Here is a 16,108-nt window from a genome sequence, read left to right as displayed (position 1 = left end):
AAATACTCATCCTACTTAAGCAAACTCCACACTTCCAGTTGTTCAAAATATTTGGGCTGACCACCTAAGTTTTAATCCTGTGCATATTGGTGGACAGATTATTCTCTTAACATTTGATTTACATTTGTTGATGCTTTTAGYATAGGACTGAAAGTAGTAGTTAAACTAGGCATGGTACGAACTGGTCTCATGTAGACAAACGCTACCAAACACCATATTCTGGACTCAAAATAAACTTTTTATGCATTTCTGACATTGCTTATGCTGAGCCTAGCTGGGGCCAGGACAGTTAACCTGTGATTAAGTATGATACGTATTTAGTGAGTTATAAAAAAAAGATGTTATTACCTTTAAGAAATGACTGACAAAGAAGAAATGGAGGCCACTGAGTGAAACTCGCTTGCAGCCTACAATAGGCTGGATATGGAACACATTTYCTATTAAAAAAATATTTTAACTCCTTCAACAACCTCCTCACTAGGTATTTTAAATAAAAGGACTAAAATTAGAGAGAATAAAATATAGGAAGAGCATCAAGAAATTAGGTTGCCAAACCAAGAAAAAATAAATTATATTTAATAAATTACCAAATCATGCAATCGCAGAAGAAAGAAACAACTTCTATTTGACCTTGAATGTACCATTTATTCGATAAGAAATAAAAAAAAAGCTAGAGGGTAGTTGTTTCTTGTCATTATACTGTTGCTGATTCTGTGGTTAGTTATTAATTTTATTTTTTATGATTCACAATCTGCTCTTTGAAATATGCCATATGCTCAAAGCAATTCAAGGATGACAACTGTCAGAATTACTCCAATAAAAATTGCCTAAATGAGGAAGATTTACTGCAGCCTGATATTTCTGCGGAAAGCCCCTCCTTTCTTCCCCCCCRCCCCCTTATACGCGTAGACTACAGCTTCTCTGGCACACAGCGAAGCCTGGAACAGATCTAAGATCAAATCACGCATTTTGGGGAACTTCTTAAAAGTATTCACTAGCTGAAAGAAGGGATAAAGCTCCTGGGCAAAGCCTGCTATGACAGATCAGGGGAACAGTGCAGCTATACGTTAGATGAAGACCCTACAATCAATACGCGAGTTCAGAATGATTTTGCTGAAATCACAAGCAAGTGTATTGACTTAACATGACAATGTCTGCTTTATGTATAACTAATAAAAATTAAATTGGAAGAGTCCTGTATCCTGGCAGCGGCAGACCCAAAATCAAAGCAAATTTCTTTCTTCCCAGAAGAGGTCTGAAAGGTGGATAAAAATCCAGCTGAAAGCTCCAATCAAAACACATTTTGTTAAATGCAACCATTTCATTTTTCCCCCCCTTCATTTTGTTTCAGTCTATTTATTAATGCAGTTTCATTTATTTCTATTCATCTCGAAGACAAATCTTTGTCCTTCTATAGAATTACACCAAATAGAATGTGATAAAGGGAACTTTCTTGCAATTATGATGTCGGTGCAGGCTGTCAGCGCACGGGGGATGGAAATGAGGTTGGGGACAGGGAAGGGAATTCTAATAGACACCATGATACATACAATGAACGCAGAGATATCCTGTGAGAGAAAGACTTGTCAAGCTAATCAGATCTTCTATAGCTAGGTAAAGGCAGGAACGGTAGCGCTAACCTTGTAAAGATGCTGCTGCTGCTCCTCTGACATCATCAGGTCATGGCTGTCCATCACGATGGATTCCATGTCAATCAGCCAATCCCAGAGCTCCTGGTATTCGGAATCAAAGTCCAAAAGGCTGTAGATAAGGAACAAAATGTATTATGCATAAATACAGTGTAGTTGTTAAAATCTTGTATTAGAATAATATATTCTTGAAAACTCATGATGTTCCTAGTTCTATTTCTAAGGAGACATTCTGTATTTATACAGAGTGGATGAAAATGAAAACTGAAATCCAATTTAAGCCAGTGCCATGACCTAAATTCAGCGGCTGATGCTAAATCCTGACAACTGTTGGCATGCTGCATTTGCTTCAAAAATTTTGAAATAGAAATCCCCCATAGATAATGTTGTTTAATGGGTTTTAAAGTGCTGACTTTATATTGAGCAAACTCTGCAACAATCATCTTGATATAATTCAGATAAAAATATTACTCTCATAGAAAACGACTCAATCCATTCAGCCATCCCTCTGCTGTCTATCTGCCTATCTCTGTAAATATCCTACATTTATTTTCATGGATGAGTAGCTAGCATTTCAACTTAACGCCTTAAGATAGGCTTGAGTGAATATGGTAAGCCAGTGAGAACTAAGGCCAGATACAGTATTAGACAGGTGTTCCCTACAGACATGTAAGAAACAAAGGTAAGGACAGGAAGTCAAAACAATGAATCCTTGAATAGCCAGCAATCATTAAAATTCAAAGGAGGATCACTACGGTTTTCAGCAAAATAAATCATTAGAATAAGGAGCTTAAAGGGATTAATGTGATTCTCTATTGAAAGCCTAGTGAATAAGTAAAGCATAGATTCTTCTAAAACACCGTGATACAAGACAGAAGGTACATGCTGAAAAACTGCACATTCGTCAAAAAGATACCCCTTGAAAAGGAATCTTTAAACTTGCAGAATTGGAACCAACAAAAGCCCTGTCATAGCACCAACAGCCCCCGYAATAATCAAACAATAGTGCCCGTTCCACCAAAGCTCGTTTCTCCAGTGCTTAAAAACTTCCTTAATCTTCCATGTCTTTAGCAATGCCCTTACAAAAATTAGCAGAGAAACAAAAACCTCCCATGTTGTTATATGTTATTAATACCCTAGCAGTTTCAGTTGTTATTGACTACAGTATCATAGGCATGATGGTAGTTTTGAAAGCTTACAGATAAAATTGTGACAAGGAGAACTGTCTTTCTGGAAGAAAGCAAGCAAGACAGAGGAAAGCACTGGCCTTCTAGGACATTATTTTCAATGAGATGACAATATTTTCAATGAGATGACAACAAAGAAGCCTTGTACAACACACAGGCGTCGATTCCCGCTTCTGAAGTAACTCTCTAGGTTAATGCACTGTATTTAGTATACTTTTACTCAACAGTTTATGAGAGGTGTACTTGCTTAAGATTGCTCAGTGACCTGAGGAGATGAGCAATGTTGTGATTATAAAGAAAATCTAGCAAAAAGGCCGAGTTACTATTGTTGAAAGAGTCTCATTTGGTGTTTGGGCACTTCTCCAGTTTCAGAAGGTATTTGGCTCAGATTTCATTTCTTTTTTTTTTTTTTTTTTTTTTTTTCCTCCCATTATGTCTTATCCAAACATCATTATCCTAAGTCATAAAACTGATAGCTAGTTACTGATTCTTAACTATCCGGCTAAACAGCACCTCAACCCAAAACGACGAGTGAGGGAAACAGGATGCATTGGAAAAAGCCCAAGAAGGGATGCAAGGCTTACAGGGATTCTCTTCCTAGTTTACATACTTTTCTCTTTCTTGTTTTCTGTTGTTAAAAAAAGTCAAATGGAAACACTTTTAAGCAAACTGACTGTAGCAGACATTTGCCTGAGCCTGAAGATAGTGAAGTCAGCCTGCGCGCATCATCAATATATTTTCTTGAATATGACTGCAATATTTTTAATAGTTCTGAAATAATTCTGATTTTTTTTTCAAAAAAACACTTTCTTTTTAAAATTAATGCCTTACATCTAAATTGAAATACAGATTACTATCAATTTGGAAAAGGATGTAAAGTACTAAGCCCCTAAAAAGATATTAATGAAAACCAGCAAAGGTAGGATCAGTGACTGGTTAAGATTAAAACGTAATTGTCAATATTTCTCTGGTATATTGAAAATTCCTTTCATATTGAGAATCAACTTTTTTTTCCTGCTTAGCAGGTCATTTTCATATTGCCCCAGGCAGAATCAAGGAAAGCATAACTTCTGAAATACTGTATCTGTGTTACAGATGCAGGAACTACAGAAATGAACTAATTTTAGCAGATAATCCAGATCTACCAAGTGCAAAAAAAAGGTTATCTTTTTATTTTATTTTATGCAAAAAATAGTCCTGTATTAAAAGTACCCAAACATTGCCAATAAGAATGGTATAAGAGTAGTTAAAGAGCAGGTAACCACAGCTTTCTTAGTAAAGGTTTATGGTTAATAAACTAAAATCATTAGCTACATAATAATTAAAATGACATTAAGAAGTGTATTTTATCTCAGTAAACAGGGAATCAGATATGCAGAGTTGCATGTCTAATCCCTTGAACCCTAAACATATTTCTTAAAATGTGGACATCAATTTATTATTTTGAATGAAAATTCATGAGCGCCCTTCTCATGAGAAAACCAGCTCGTCTGTGGCATTAATAAATAAAAAGGAATGTCGAGCTATTTCCATCAGCTTTTTTCCCCATGTTTAACACACACTCCCAGTTTGTATTATTTCTTTGATGGCATAACTCAGATGGCATTTAGAAATGCTGTAAGCATACCGGTATGTCTTCCAAAAAAATTCAGCCAGACAAAAAATTCTTTCATGCTTCTGGGTCATCACTTGTTGACRCTCCTTTCCATACATGTGTTTTTATAGAGGTTATAGAAGAAATCAAATTTCTGACCTTAAACTTCAACATTGCCTTGTATTCTGTGCATATTTGGAGCCTTCTGTGATGCATTTATCTCAGAGCCTCACCCATGAAGCCCCAGTACTAGCTGATGAAAAGGTCCCAGAACCTGGCTTTCACGCTGTGGAACGGCGCCATAGCATAACTCCCYGTGATACAAATTCCTCACTGGTTTTGATGGGGTGGAAGATCTCCAGCCATGTCTACCATAACCTTTTGTAGCTGCTCTCAGCTTTTCTTGGTTACTCCCTGTTGCCTGGATAGACACTGTGCTCAGCAGTGGATACCCTTCTCTTCTCCTTCACTGCCCCTTTAGCCATTTTCATGCAGATATGCAYGAACCCTTTCCACTCTCATTGCAATATTCAATCTTCTACACTAGATCCTTGGTTCTTCACCGTGGTCTGCATACACTACCTTACCTATCTCAGTTTAGCTATGTCCTACACAAAATCTCCCAATCTTTTACCCAACTATATGCACAATTTTCCATSTACAGTAATGCTGGCTTGCCCTGTGAGCACTCTTTTACCTCGCTCAAACYTCCACAACGAATGGAATGATACCTTAATTTTCCCAGTTATCTAAACTGGCCCCTTTTTTGCAGAGATCTCAAACTCTCTAAGTGATCATCCTGCTACAGAAATCCTGCCCACAGCTTTCATGCTGTAGGGAACTGCAGTATAARCCTTATTTTCAAAGAGTCACATGTTTGCAATTGGAAGACAATTCCATAGTGCTCAATACAATACTTTAGACTTGTTCAACTAGAAGTTTTCCACCAGAATTCAGCCCAACATACACTCTACGCTGGCTGAAAATGTGGTATTGTATCCATCTTTCTCCAGTCCTTTAGCTCCAGAAGCCACAGTTGAGCCTACTAGGCCTGGCATGGCCATGAAAGCCCAGGGGGTTGAACCTAGGCTTAAGTCTAGGTCACAGCATAAGAAAGGTAGGGAATCGTATTAGATTAGCATTATCAGTAACAGGCATAAAAATACAGGTGCAAACGAGTGCGTTCAAGTCCTACACTGTTTTTTTTACTTGCAAAATCGGGTATGTAGASGTATAAGTTGGATTTTTCCATGAGTTTAAAGCTTTGGAATCCCTGTCCTCAATAAAATCAAAGCCTGTTAATGTCTGTCAAGATGTTCCTATGTCCCATGCAAAACTCMAATCTTAAGTCTTGCTCACATTCAACTGTGGCTGCAAAATTAGAAGCTGGTTTTGAACATTTAGCTTCCAGTGCACATTTATATACATATACACACCAATTCTGAACAAATTATTTTTACGGTTGGCACTAGCTACACTAGCACGCTTGAGAATCTGACAGATTTCTGCATATGTAATCAAGATCTCAGTAATCCTACATAATTAGCCCACATCAACTTTTCTAAAACAGTCATCTTTCCGTATAATAGGAGGGGATGTTTACAAGGCTCATTTATCTTTAGAGTCGGTAATTTAATAAAACTGTTTCCAAGACCTCAACACTGAGTTAACAATTGGAAAAAGAAGTTCTGGAGATAAAGAACTTGAGAGCACCTCAGTAAATGATTTTCCTTAYAGAGGAAAAAGAAAGGAAAAGTTCTAGTGTATTTACTCATTAGCAGAAAACTTGCATCAGGAGGAGGACGCACCCAGTCAGTAAGCRCTAGTCAGCTCCTTTGGACTATCTTTGCCCAACACGATCATGAGCTAACAGGTATGTTTCTGTGTACGTTTGGGGGAGCTAGCAGTTGGAAGGTATGGTTTTTAAAAGGCCTTTAGGAAAGTCTTAAACCAAGCAATTAAAGCAATTCTTTCTTCCTTGTGAAAAAGGGAGGGGCAGCCATTCTAGAAAGACTTCTTTTTAGCGCGTTTCAGTGATTAAATTGTCCATGACTCTTTGCTCACATTGCCAAATAACATTCATACATACAAAAACCTATACACATTCATGCATGTGTGTGTGTGTGTGTGTGTGTTAAAAAACATGGAGATGACCAACTCATGCAAAAAAAAAAAAAAAACACCACAGTTAAAACTGCAGCTTTCTAAGAGTACAAGCCTGGGTCATATTTGAACTGTTAATCTGTAAGTGACTGGCTTCACATTCACATTTTTCCTCTTCACTAGTGGAATTATGATTACAGAGAATTGGCTTTCAGAGATACTAACATGTTAAGAAAATACTTCACTGAAACATACTAAAAAAATCAAAAGAAATGAAGAAATTGGAGGAGAAAAGCCTGAAACCTAAGGACATGTAACTTTTTTAAAATGGAAACAATGGATTGCTATTAGACAAAATTAGATAGTCCTATGAACAAACCATAATTTAGGTAAATTATCCAGAGCTCATTAATTTTTGCATTAATATATGGGGAAAAAAAAGTATAGAGATTCTTCCCTGGCCTCTTGGCCTAGGAAGAAAAATCCTGGTTAACTTAGAAGTAAGCAAAAGTATATCATGTAAAAAAAAAATACAGATCAGTGAGAATAAAACAACAAAAAGAATAGTTCCCTACCCATTACTTCCCACTGTGTGAACTTTTGACATATCAGCAAACTCTTCCTTTCGCTTGCTACTACTGTTGTACTGCTCACTGTACAGCTTTAAGGACATCTGTTCAACAGCATCTCTTTGTGCTTCCAGATAGCATAGCTGAACCTCAGCCTAGAGAAAGAAAACAAAGAGAGAAAAAAAAATAGAACTTTTTTTTTTTTTAATTCAGAAAGAATGCATTTAAAACAACTACTTTTGGACTGCAACAAACAATTCAAGCAGGAGGAACATTCACACTACATTTTCTCTCTTTGCATGGTGCTCAAAAAGGCTGAATCAATAAATCAGATAAAAGYACAATGTATTCCCAATTGTTAGAAGTGAACTATTTAGGCTTCGATCGGAGCATGTGCTACATATTCCATGAGATGTACATCCAATCAAATGCTGCATAAACATGTCTGGACGTGACTGAAAAAGATATTAGAAATCATATACGATGACAGAAAAAGCAGGTACATAAAATAACATTTCCGGAAGGCTTCAAGGTTCACCTTGTTAACACGTTGACTGTGCACCACAGTTAAAGCCATATTGCTGTAGGTATTTTTGTTTTAAATAGCAAGTGTAAGCAAAAACAAGCAAATTGGTATTATTCACATTCTGCTTTCTCCKGTCTGGTTTCCACAGATTACTCAGCAATTTTGATCGCAAGGAAAAGGCAGTAAGTTAGATGTGCTGTTTTCCATCAGACTCTGCAACTGGCCAAAAGAATGTTGAATAATATTTAGCATCGTAACTTATTGAATAGACACGTTATTTATTGCAGCTGTGGTGATCAGTTTGATTCTGGGGCTCAGAGCACCAGATGATAYGAAGATGAAATCTGCTGTTTGCCACACTTGCCCCTAGGAACAGGGAGAAGAACAGAGGGTAGAAGAAGTTCAAAAGTACTTCGGGACCAATATGCTATTGTTTTCTTTTAATATGCTTTACCCCGAAAATGCTCCCCCCTCCTCAGCCCACCCATTACAAATTCCGATAATGCTCCAAAACCTGCTACTTCTGGGTARCCACCCGCCTTCCTCCCATTAGGAGGACGCCCGCCCGCCCACGTGGAATAAGCGCAGCAGCATGGGGGGAGCGTGGACCGGGCGCTCCGCCGCGGGGGGCCGGGGAGGGAGGGGGCCGCGCCGGGCGAGCGCGGGCCCAAGGGCTGCGAAGGGCACGGGCAACGGGCAGAGTCCGGACGAAGGAAAAACGCAGGCGAGCGAAGGGAAACGGGCGGYGGAGAGCGTCAGCGGAGCAAGCCCGAAAGCAAGCCGGAGCGCCTGTACGAGCTCGCGGTGACCGCCGTCGGGAGTACGTGCCTATGCCTTGCTTTAGCACTGACACCGTTTGGGCTGAACAACGGTATAACTGACGTGGAAATGCCGTTTCCACTTTAAACTTCTCTTTCAAACGTTTACAGCTTTCTCTCCCAGTAGCTTCTTACTCTGAAATTCGTTACATTTGGCCATAAATCCCAATGCGTTTTTGAGAAATAATAACAAAGAAAAAAAATCTAGCAATTTTCCGAGGAGGTAGGAGATAAAAATCTTAATTAAACCATTCAGGTCTTTTCGTGCATATTAATGAAATACTAGGCTTTCATACCTAACCCAAAACAACACGAAATGAACCCACACAAGGTGACCAGTGCAGAGGCAACACACAAGACCAACCAGCGGGACTAGCAGGGACTGTGCAGATAGCAAGAGTAGGCACTTCGGCTAAATACAGCTCTAAAACATACTGTTTTCAGAAACTAACTAAAACTGATGTTTACAGAACTCAGAAACTACCAAAAGAAGCAAATAAATACATATCATCTCATTCTGGCTCCCCCAGCACATACATTTCCCTTTACGCTGGTGAACAATCTCTTCCCACAGGCTAGAGGGGTTCCTGGCTGAATTTCTTTTTCAGACGATTTTTTTGCCAGTAAAGATAAGCTTTTAGCTGAGCTGCACTAATTTTGATGCCTTTCTGCATTCTTTGCTGTCCATATAAACATCTGCATTTGCTTTTATTTTATTTTTACGAGAAAGCACTTATTCCTTAACTGTTTTCATTTTAGTTAAGATTGAGGTGGCACTTTCAGCCTAAACTGCTATAGTGAGTGACTTTCCCAAACAACTACCTTAAAGAAAAAAAGACTTCTGTGATTACTTTAAGCCTATTTTTTCGGAATATTTAAAGCAAACAATTCCACTGGTTTTTAGGATGAAACTGGAAATGAAGATGAGCAGAGCAATAATTCTCCTTGCTTTTTTTCCTATTTCATTTGTTTTAATTTAAATTATGTACGAGCCCCCTCAACTAAGTACTCCAAAGCATGGAATTCCAAAGATTAGGCTTTCACATGTAATCTAAACTCTAGAACACTCTGCATATATGAATTAAAATTCAGGCCTAAATGATATGAACACATGCTATTGCTCAAATAGCACAACTATGCCAGTACTTAAGATTCACATTTTTGGTATTTTCTAATTTCCCTTCCATATTTATTTTATATTTTAAAAGGGAAAAAAAAGGAAGAAATAGGAAAGTCAAGGCAGCTGAGTCTTGTAGGCAGCTTTCTCAGACTTTCAGTCTCTGCTGACTTGCAAAAATGCTTGCAAGCAGGTAAAGACTTTAATGGATACAAAAAATGGGAGAAGAAATAGAGTAGTGGGGAAAAGTAAAGACGGGATGAAAAAAGTAAATACACGGGGAGGGGTGGGTGAGCACCCCTACTTCTTCCTCACCGTCCGCGCGGCCACCAGGCCCTCTTGTCATCTCCGTTCACGCCATGTGCTGTGACTCCCGCTCCTCTACAAGCAACGGTGCCCCAGACGCTCTGCCTCAGAGACCTGGTCCCTCTATAAATCAACCACTTTCATTTTTAAACCCAACTGCTCTCTTCAACTACCATGAACATTTACAGCAACTCAAACTCAGGCAGCATAGATTTTCAGATGGATCTCTCTGATTTCTTTTGTGTATGAATTCATCTATCACACTGTTGTACTTAATGGGGTTTTTTCATCCCTCTTCCACTGATATCAGCTGCAAATCCAGAGAGGCTTTGAAGACCTTGAGGGGGTATTGATCAGCCTAAGTTTCAAAAAGTTCCATTCTGCAGAAGCTGAACTAACAGGCACAGCCTAGGAAGTGTTTGGTATAGCACAGACATACAGTAAATCCACCSCAGTTTATTCTCAACTTAAGATCTGTAGTGGTAATGAAGGACAAGCTTTGCCGTCCTCTGGCAGAATACAGCAGCTTCTTCATTAATTGTTAATCAAAGATAGAAAAGTTACTTGTTTTACCTTCTATCTTATTTTGAGAGTGCCATGGAACAGTGTTTGCATTTTCAGAGGGATCTAGCTGCACTTTCCTGTTACAGAAACAGAGCTGTAAGAACTTAACTACCACGAGCACACCACTACGAAATATGGATGTCTAGCAAATCCTGAGAAAGGCTACAGAGAGAGGCATCATACCAAATATATATAATGGAAATTGGGCGGGAGACAGCAGTTCATCCCAATGCCCCAGTGCAAAAGCGGAATTTAACTCCTACTTCTGGGGAAAGCAGCTAGTTAAAGCATGCGAAAAATTGACTATTTTAAAAAGAAAAAAAAAAGGAAAGAAAAGAAAAGAAAAGAAAAGCGAGGAAAGGCAATCTGCACTATTGACGATGGAGTGGTCACCAGCTACAAAACAAAAATTAACTTTGTGCTTTCTGCCTCGTGGTGCTTTCATAAGCAATCGTTCTTCCAATAAAGACACAGCTGAACAGATGCTGGTGAGGGTAAGGTTAAACACACGTACAGATTCTGTAACAGTCACTGTCCTACCAGGACGGAGTGAGTTTACAATATTCATTTGTAAATTAAACAGGGATATTTCCAGTAATCCAAGGACACAACACTGATTTTTCTGAGTGTGGAAGACTCTGTCTCTGAATAAGACTGAAGAAAGTTTCCTGTGGGGGAAAACTACACTAGAGCCAAACATTTTGTTCCAGTAATCGGTTAATAAYGGTAAATATTTTCAAGGCTGTCTTCGGAAAGCTCATTTTTCAAAAAGCAAGTGTTTATAAATAAACCGAGGGACCCCGGGTGCAGATTCTCTTCCTTGCGACTGGCTCTGCATGTCAACATAAAATGTCCTTTACTACACAGGACACTATAAAACACGAGGGGGTAATCAGTGACAATAACAAATCAATGAGAATACATTGTATTTCTTGTTAGACCTACATGTTGGAATGACCTTATTCTGGAGCGGAGAAAGACCAGACACTGGATAATGGCTGTTACTGCGCGAGGAAGGAAGGAGACGGAGAGGTTATACCATACACTGAGCGTCAGCTGAGACGCTCAGCACTTACTCCAGYGTAAATTGGAGATGAGGACTTGCTGCTAACAGTGCTCTGCTGTCAAAAAATTTTATATTGGAATACCCTGAAACGAATACCACYGAATTGCTGAGGAAAGGAAAATATTTTCAAACACTCTTTCTGAGGGAGCATTAGTCTTTTGTTATGAACTACGTTCCTGTAAGCAAACTATTCTGTTTTTTAAATATATAAATTGCAATACACTTGGTTGAATTTGAATTATGCAAGTATCATTTCTCGCATTATCCCTTCTCTACAGTGCTGTAGGAAAGCTATATTACTACCTTAGACTGTAATTACTATAGAATTATATATGAAATGCACAGAGTTTAGCTCCTCAGCCATTAGTTGAACTTAAGCTGGATAAAAATATAATTTCTTAAAGCACATGTACCAGTGTCTGCCAGATTGGGAGTGGTCAGATGGTATTTTGCCGCACGTATGCTTCGAAGGCTCACCTATACGTGTATTTTATAGCAATGCAAACTGAATTGCATCGTTCTAAAAGGACGCACATCCAAAAAGCTTGGCACGTGTAGTATCCTTGTAACTGGTGAGTGTCCTGACAAATTTGATCCCTGATAGAATTGGGAGTAATTCCTTACCAGAATTAGTTGCATTACAGCAGCATTAATGTGGTCATATCTGTGCCTTGAAGCATTTTTCTTGTTTTCCATCACAGTGTTGTGACTACTTATCCACATTATAAAGCTGTGGAGAAGGTTTTACTGCACAATGTAAATAGACCCTGGCTCCATCTCAGGTGCAGCCACTGAATAAGATGATGTTGAGGAGCACAGGGCTCACGGTATCTTCCAYGGAGATGGAGCTTAGTGGATTTGTTCTTTGGCAGGCAAGAGTTTGAAGAAAGACCCTATGTGGAGGTGATCATCCACCACACCATCCCCACTGCCAGCCAACAGGTCTTTGGTGCCTTTGGTGTCATTGTATAACTGGCATTTGTTTTTGTTCCCAAAGTAGGACTCCTGAAGCAGTAACTCTTCTTTTTTGTCTTTTTTTTTTCCTTCTCTTTCTCTATAATCTAACCAGGGACCTTGCTGCAGCTGATTTCTTTTTCAGTCTGTCACCCTTCCTGGTTTTGGCTCCCCCATCTCTTCCATCTTTCACCCTGTGTGCTCTCTTCAGGACTGAATCAGATTAAGAAATAATCCTATATCATAAAATGTGTTTACTGAGAGCTGAACATTTGATAGTCCTGTTACAAAGGACACGCCGTGTTTTGATCATGCAGGAAATTAATGCCTGTTAATCAGGGCATGCTTGTTACCAGTTAAAATCTTAGCAAAGTGTTTTTATCATCGTAAATCTCAAGAATGCTTTTATATCAGTAATAACTTTATCGCTTTGTTTTTCAGTGTACTAAAAGCTTCGCAACAACATGAAACTTCCACACAGAGGACTGTTACTGGTCAAGGTACCTAAACTCACTGCAGACCCACCCAGGTTCCCAAACAGAGGCATAGAACTATTTTTTTTAAAAAAAAAAAAAAAAAAAAAAGTCAGTAAATAAGAGCAATATATTTTTGCAGGTTTTCCTTTGGCTTTTAGAAACTGAACAGTGGGTGGTAACTTTTGCTACCTCTCTCATCTTGCTGGTCTGCACCTCCAGCCTGCAGAGCAGAAGAGGACACAAAAGGAGGGTTGGTAGTAATCAAAGAACAGGCGGAGAAGAGGCTTGYTTTGACAAGGAAGGGCTGCAAAAACCAGGCACAGTAGACAAACCAACAAAGATGCAGATCTAGCAGAGCATATCAACATATTTGTTAGAGTGCATTTCATCAAATCTGCCTTCCAGCTTCTTCAGTGGCACCTCTCTGCATGCCACAACAGCGGCAAGCCYGAACAGCCCCGTTCCTACAGACCCCGAAGAACTTGTCCTATTGAAGTAGCACTTCACCAATATAACCTTCTGGCTTGCTTTTTTTTTTTCCAGTCTGACAGAGTAAACAATTCATCATAGGAGGTCAGAACATAAATACGTTGTACCTAAACACAAGGTTAAATACCTTTCCAGGCCAGCCTCAACATCCCCAACTAGTCTGGAAGAGGAAAGACTAGTCACAGAGACAGCAAGTCTTTCCTCAATGTGCTAAAATTGTAAACTTGATCTTAGTTAATTAAGCCCTCCACTATTTGCACAGTTCTGATTGTTCCTACCATTCCCTCTGTTTGCACTTTTAGAACAATGAAGTGGATTTAAGTCTCTTAAAAAGAGACTGYAAAGAGTTTGCCTATGAGCCCAAACACTGCTATTTCTAGACGTCATGCTTCTCTAAAAGGTTTGTGTACCAAACCACACACACAGGCAACGCCCCTCCCTAGATCTGCAGGTCTGGGCATTCAAAATGGCCATGCACTTAGGGCAGAAGATCCCAGCGTTCAGAATCCAGGGCCGCACATGCACGTGGAAGAGAAATTCCACCGAGCGACGACGCACCTCGCTCTGCCCCCATCCCCGCAGCAGACTGACACGCACGTCCCTAAAAGGYCCTGCCTAAGGGAAGGCAGGTCATGCAGAACCAACGCCTCCTGGGGAAAACTCCCCAGCACATCCCTGGGAGGCAGGACTCCGCTAATATCAAAGACATTATGCCAGTTCCTTGGAAATTTTGCTCAGAACTYGTCACTCACGGTTGTTATTTAAGGCAGCGCATCACACGGACGGCACAAAGCGCTCTAAGAGTTATTGAGCAAACTCTCCGCGCCAGTCTGGCTCCTGCTGTACGGGCCACATCTCAGGGCTCTCGCCCGGGCTTGGTACCGCGTGGCTACCTCCAGCTCCCACCATCCTGCCTTCATCCTTCAGCCACAAATTGTAGTTACCTTGCTGCTTTCTTGGCACCGTTTAAACTGTTCTTTCCCGTGATAAAAACATCCAGTAAGAGGATGCATTGGTCATGACATGACATGACATGTCTGGTTGTCTCCAGACATGGCCACAGAGCCGGCCTTTATTGCACACTGCTCTTTTTTTTTTTAGCAGGGGAAAACACCTTTGTGCTCATTTTGGAGAATATGCACGTGTGCTCGAGGAAGACGTACTTCGCGCACATCTTCTCTCACTGTTGGGAGCGGTACTGACTTAGAGGGAAGTAAAACCTGCTGCTCTATTTGCAGAAAGCAGTTTCCAAACTATGTGAAATCTAAGAATCTCATTTTGAAGTAAATATTTACTTTTTTAAATTTACAACCTTTTTAAAATTTACAATATATGTACGTGGTTACTTTGATAATACATACTGTGTTTTAACTAATTTTACTGTACTGTGGAAGAGCATTCCTGGTTTAATGTTTTGATGAACTGAGATTTCTGTAGAATTGTTGTTTATCGTGCTGAAAGGAATCTACGCAAAATGCAGTAATGACTAATAAGATAGTGCTGTAGTCACACTGCTTTATTTGTACGTTACATTGAAAGTATTTTAAGTAGTTAATAGTCGTTCTTTTTAAAGTAGCTCCATTTTAAACTTTTACATGCTTAACAAGTGTTTCCTATTTGTTAATTTAATAATTGCAAAGACTATACATTTTCCTAAACATACAGACAATCTTAAAATTGTAGAAATTTTGAGCTAAAGTCTTCTTCTGGCTCAGTATTTTCAGTCAAATACATTGAGAGGCTCAATAGTCTCTCTCAGATATTTTCAAGTCCAGACGCCTATATTGATTGTATCTCAAAGATTCTCGYTGAATGTTTACTTGACTTGTCCTGAAACTGAAGGAACTTCTGTATATGCCTAGATAGCGTGCTCAGTGCCACATTATCCTTACAGTTGGGAATGTTTTCTTACCATGCAATATATTTTTTTTTCAAACTAAGATCACTTTTTRTTCTTCATTCTTACCAGAATGAGTAGCAAATGATTTTCTTTTTTTTTCCTCCCAATAACTATTTACATATTTAACTGCTAATGATATCAAAAATATACTAATAAAGGCATAARAATTATTGTAAAGCAAAGCTGACTTCACTGCAGCAGCAAAACATATAGCTTAATATGTGGATTCATRCAATTATTTTGCCTTGTCTAAAGAGCAGGCACAGACTGCTGCTGCTCTGAGTCTGTTTATGATCCTGAGATGAGGAGCCTCTTGAAGTATCTGACACCTACTGAGGTGGAGGGAACTGTAAAAAGATAACTGTTTTAAGCATAAAATATTTGTATTGCTGAGAGGTCAGCTTTGCCACTGCTGACTTCATTGCAATTTGCATACTATTAAAGCATTACCCATAATGTTTGTAAAATTTAATTTTAAAGCTATGCTGTTAAAGATGTTTGCTGAATTGCAAGCACGTAGGACATCTGGGAAATGTGTTAACACTTTGGTAGTTACTGGGTTTCTGCCTCACCTTGATTTTATTTAACACCCCTCCCAGCCCACCCCCACTCACTTTCTATTCTCTTCTTCCAATTCACAACAATCAATCTCATTTTCAGGCAAGCTGAGATACTTAAAAAAACCAAGTATATCGCATCAGTATAATATTGGAGATAACTTCTCTTTCTATTTTCAATGCATTTAAGTTTGTTAAAAATGCCACTAACTTATTTATTTACTTTTTGCTTG

General features: G+C 39.1%; 1 protein-coding gene across 1 annotated transcript in view; it reads right to left on the bottom strand.

Annotated features, from left to right (window-relative positions):
- AKAP6 (A-kinase anchoring protein 6) overlaps positions 1–16,108 on the bottom strand; it is a 211,803-nt gene that overhangs the window by 76,252 nt on the left and 119,443 nt on the right. The window contains exons 7-8 of the mRNA XM_085301681.1: positions 7,109–7,257; positions 1,641–1,761 (exon numbers count right to left, since the gene is read on the bottom strand). Of these exons, the coding sequence (XP_085157807.1) occupies positions 1,641–1,761; positions 7,109–7,257 (270 nt within the window). The remainder of the gene's footprint in view (positions 1–1,640; positions 1,762–7,108; positions 7,258–16,108) is intronic.

The sequence above is a fragment of the Rhea americana genome, unplaced genomic scaffold (genome assembly GCF_003343005.1).
Source record: "Rhea americana isolate MKP2758 unplaced genomic scaffold, rheAme1 scaffold_18, whole genome shotgun sequence".
NCBI classification, from domain to species: domain Eukaryota; kingdom Metazoa; phylum Chordata; class Aves; order Rheiformes; family Rheidae; genus Rhea; species Rhea americana.
Note: the sequence above shows the minus strand (reverse complement) of the source record. Positions and strands in the feature narration are given on the sequence as shown.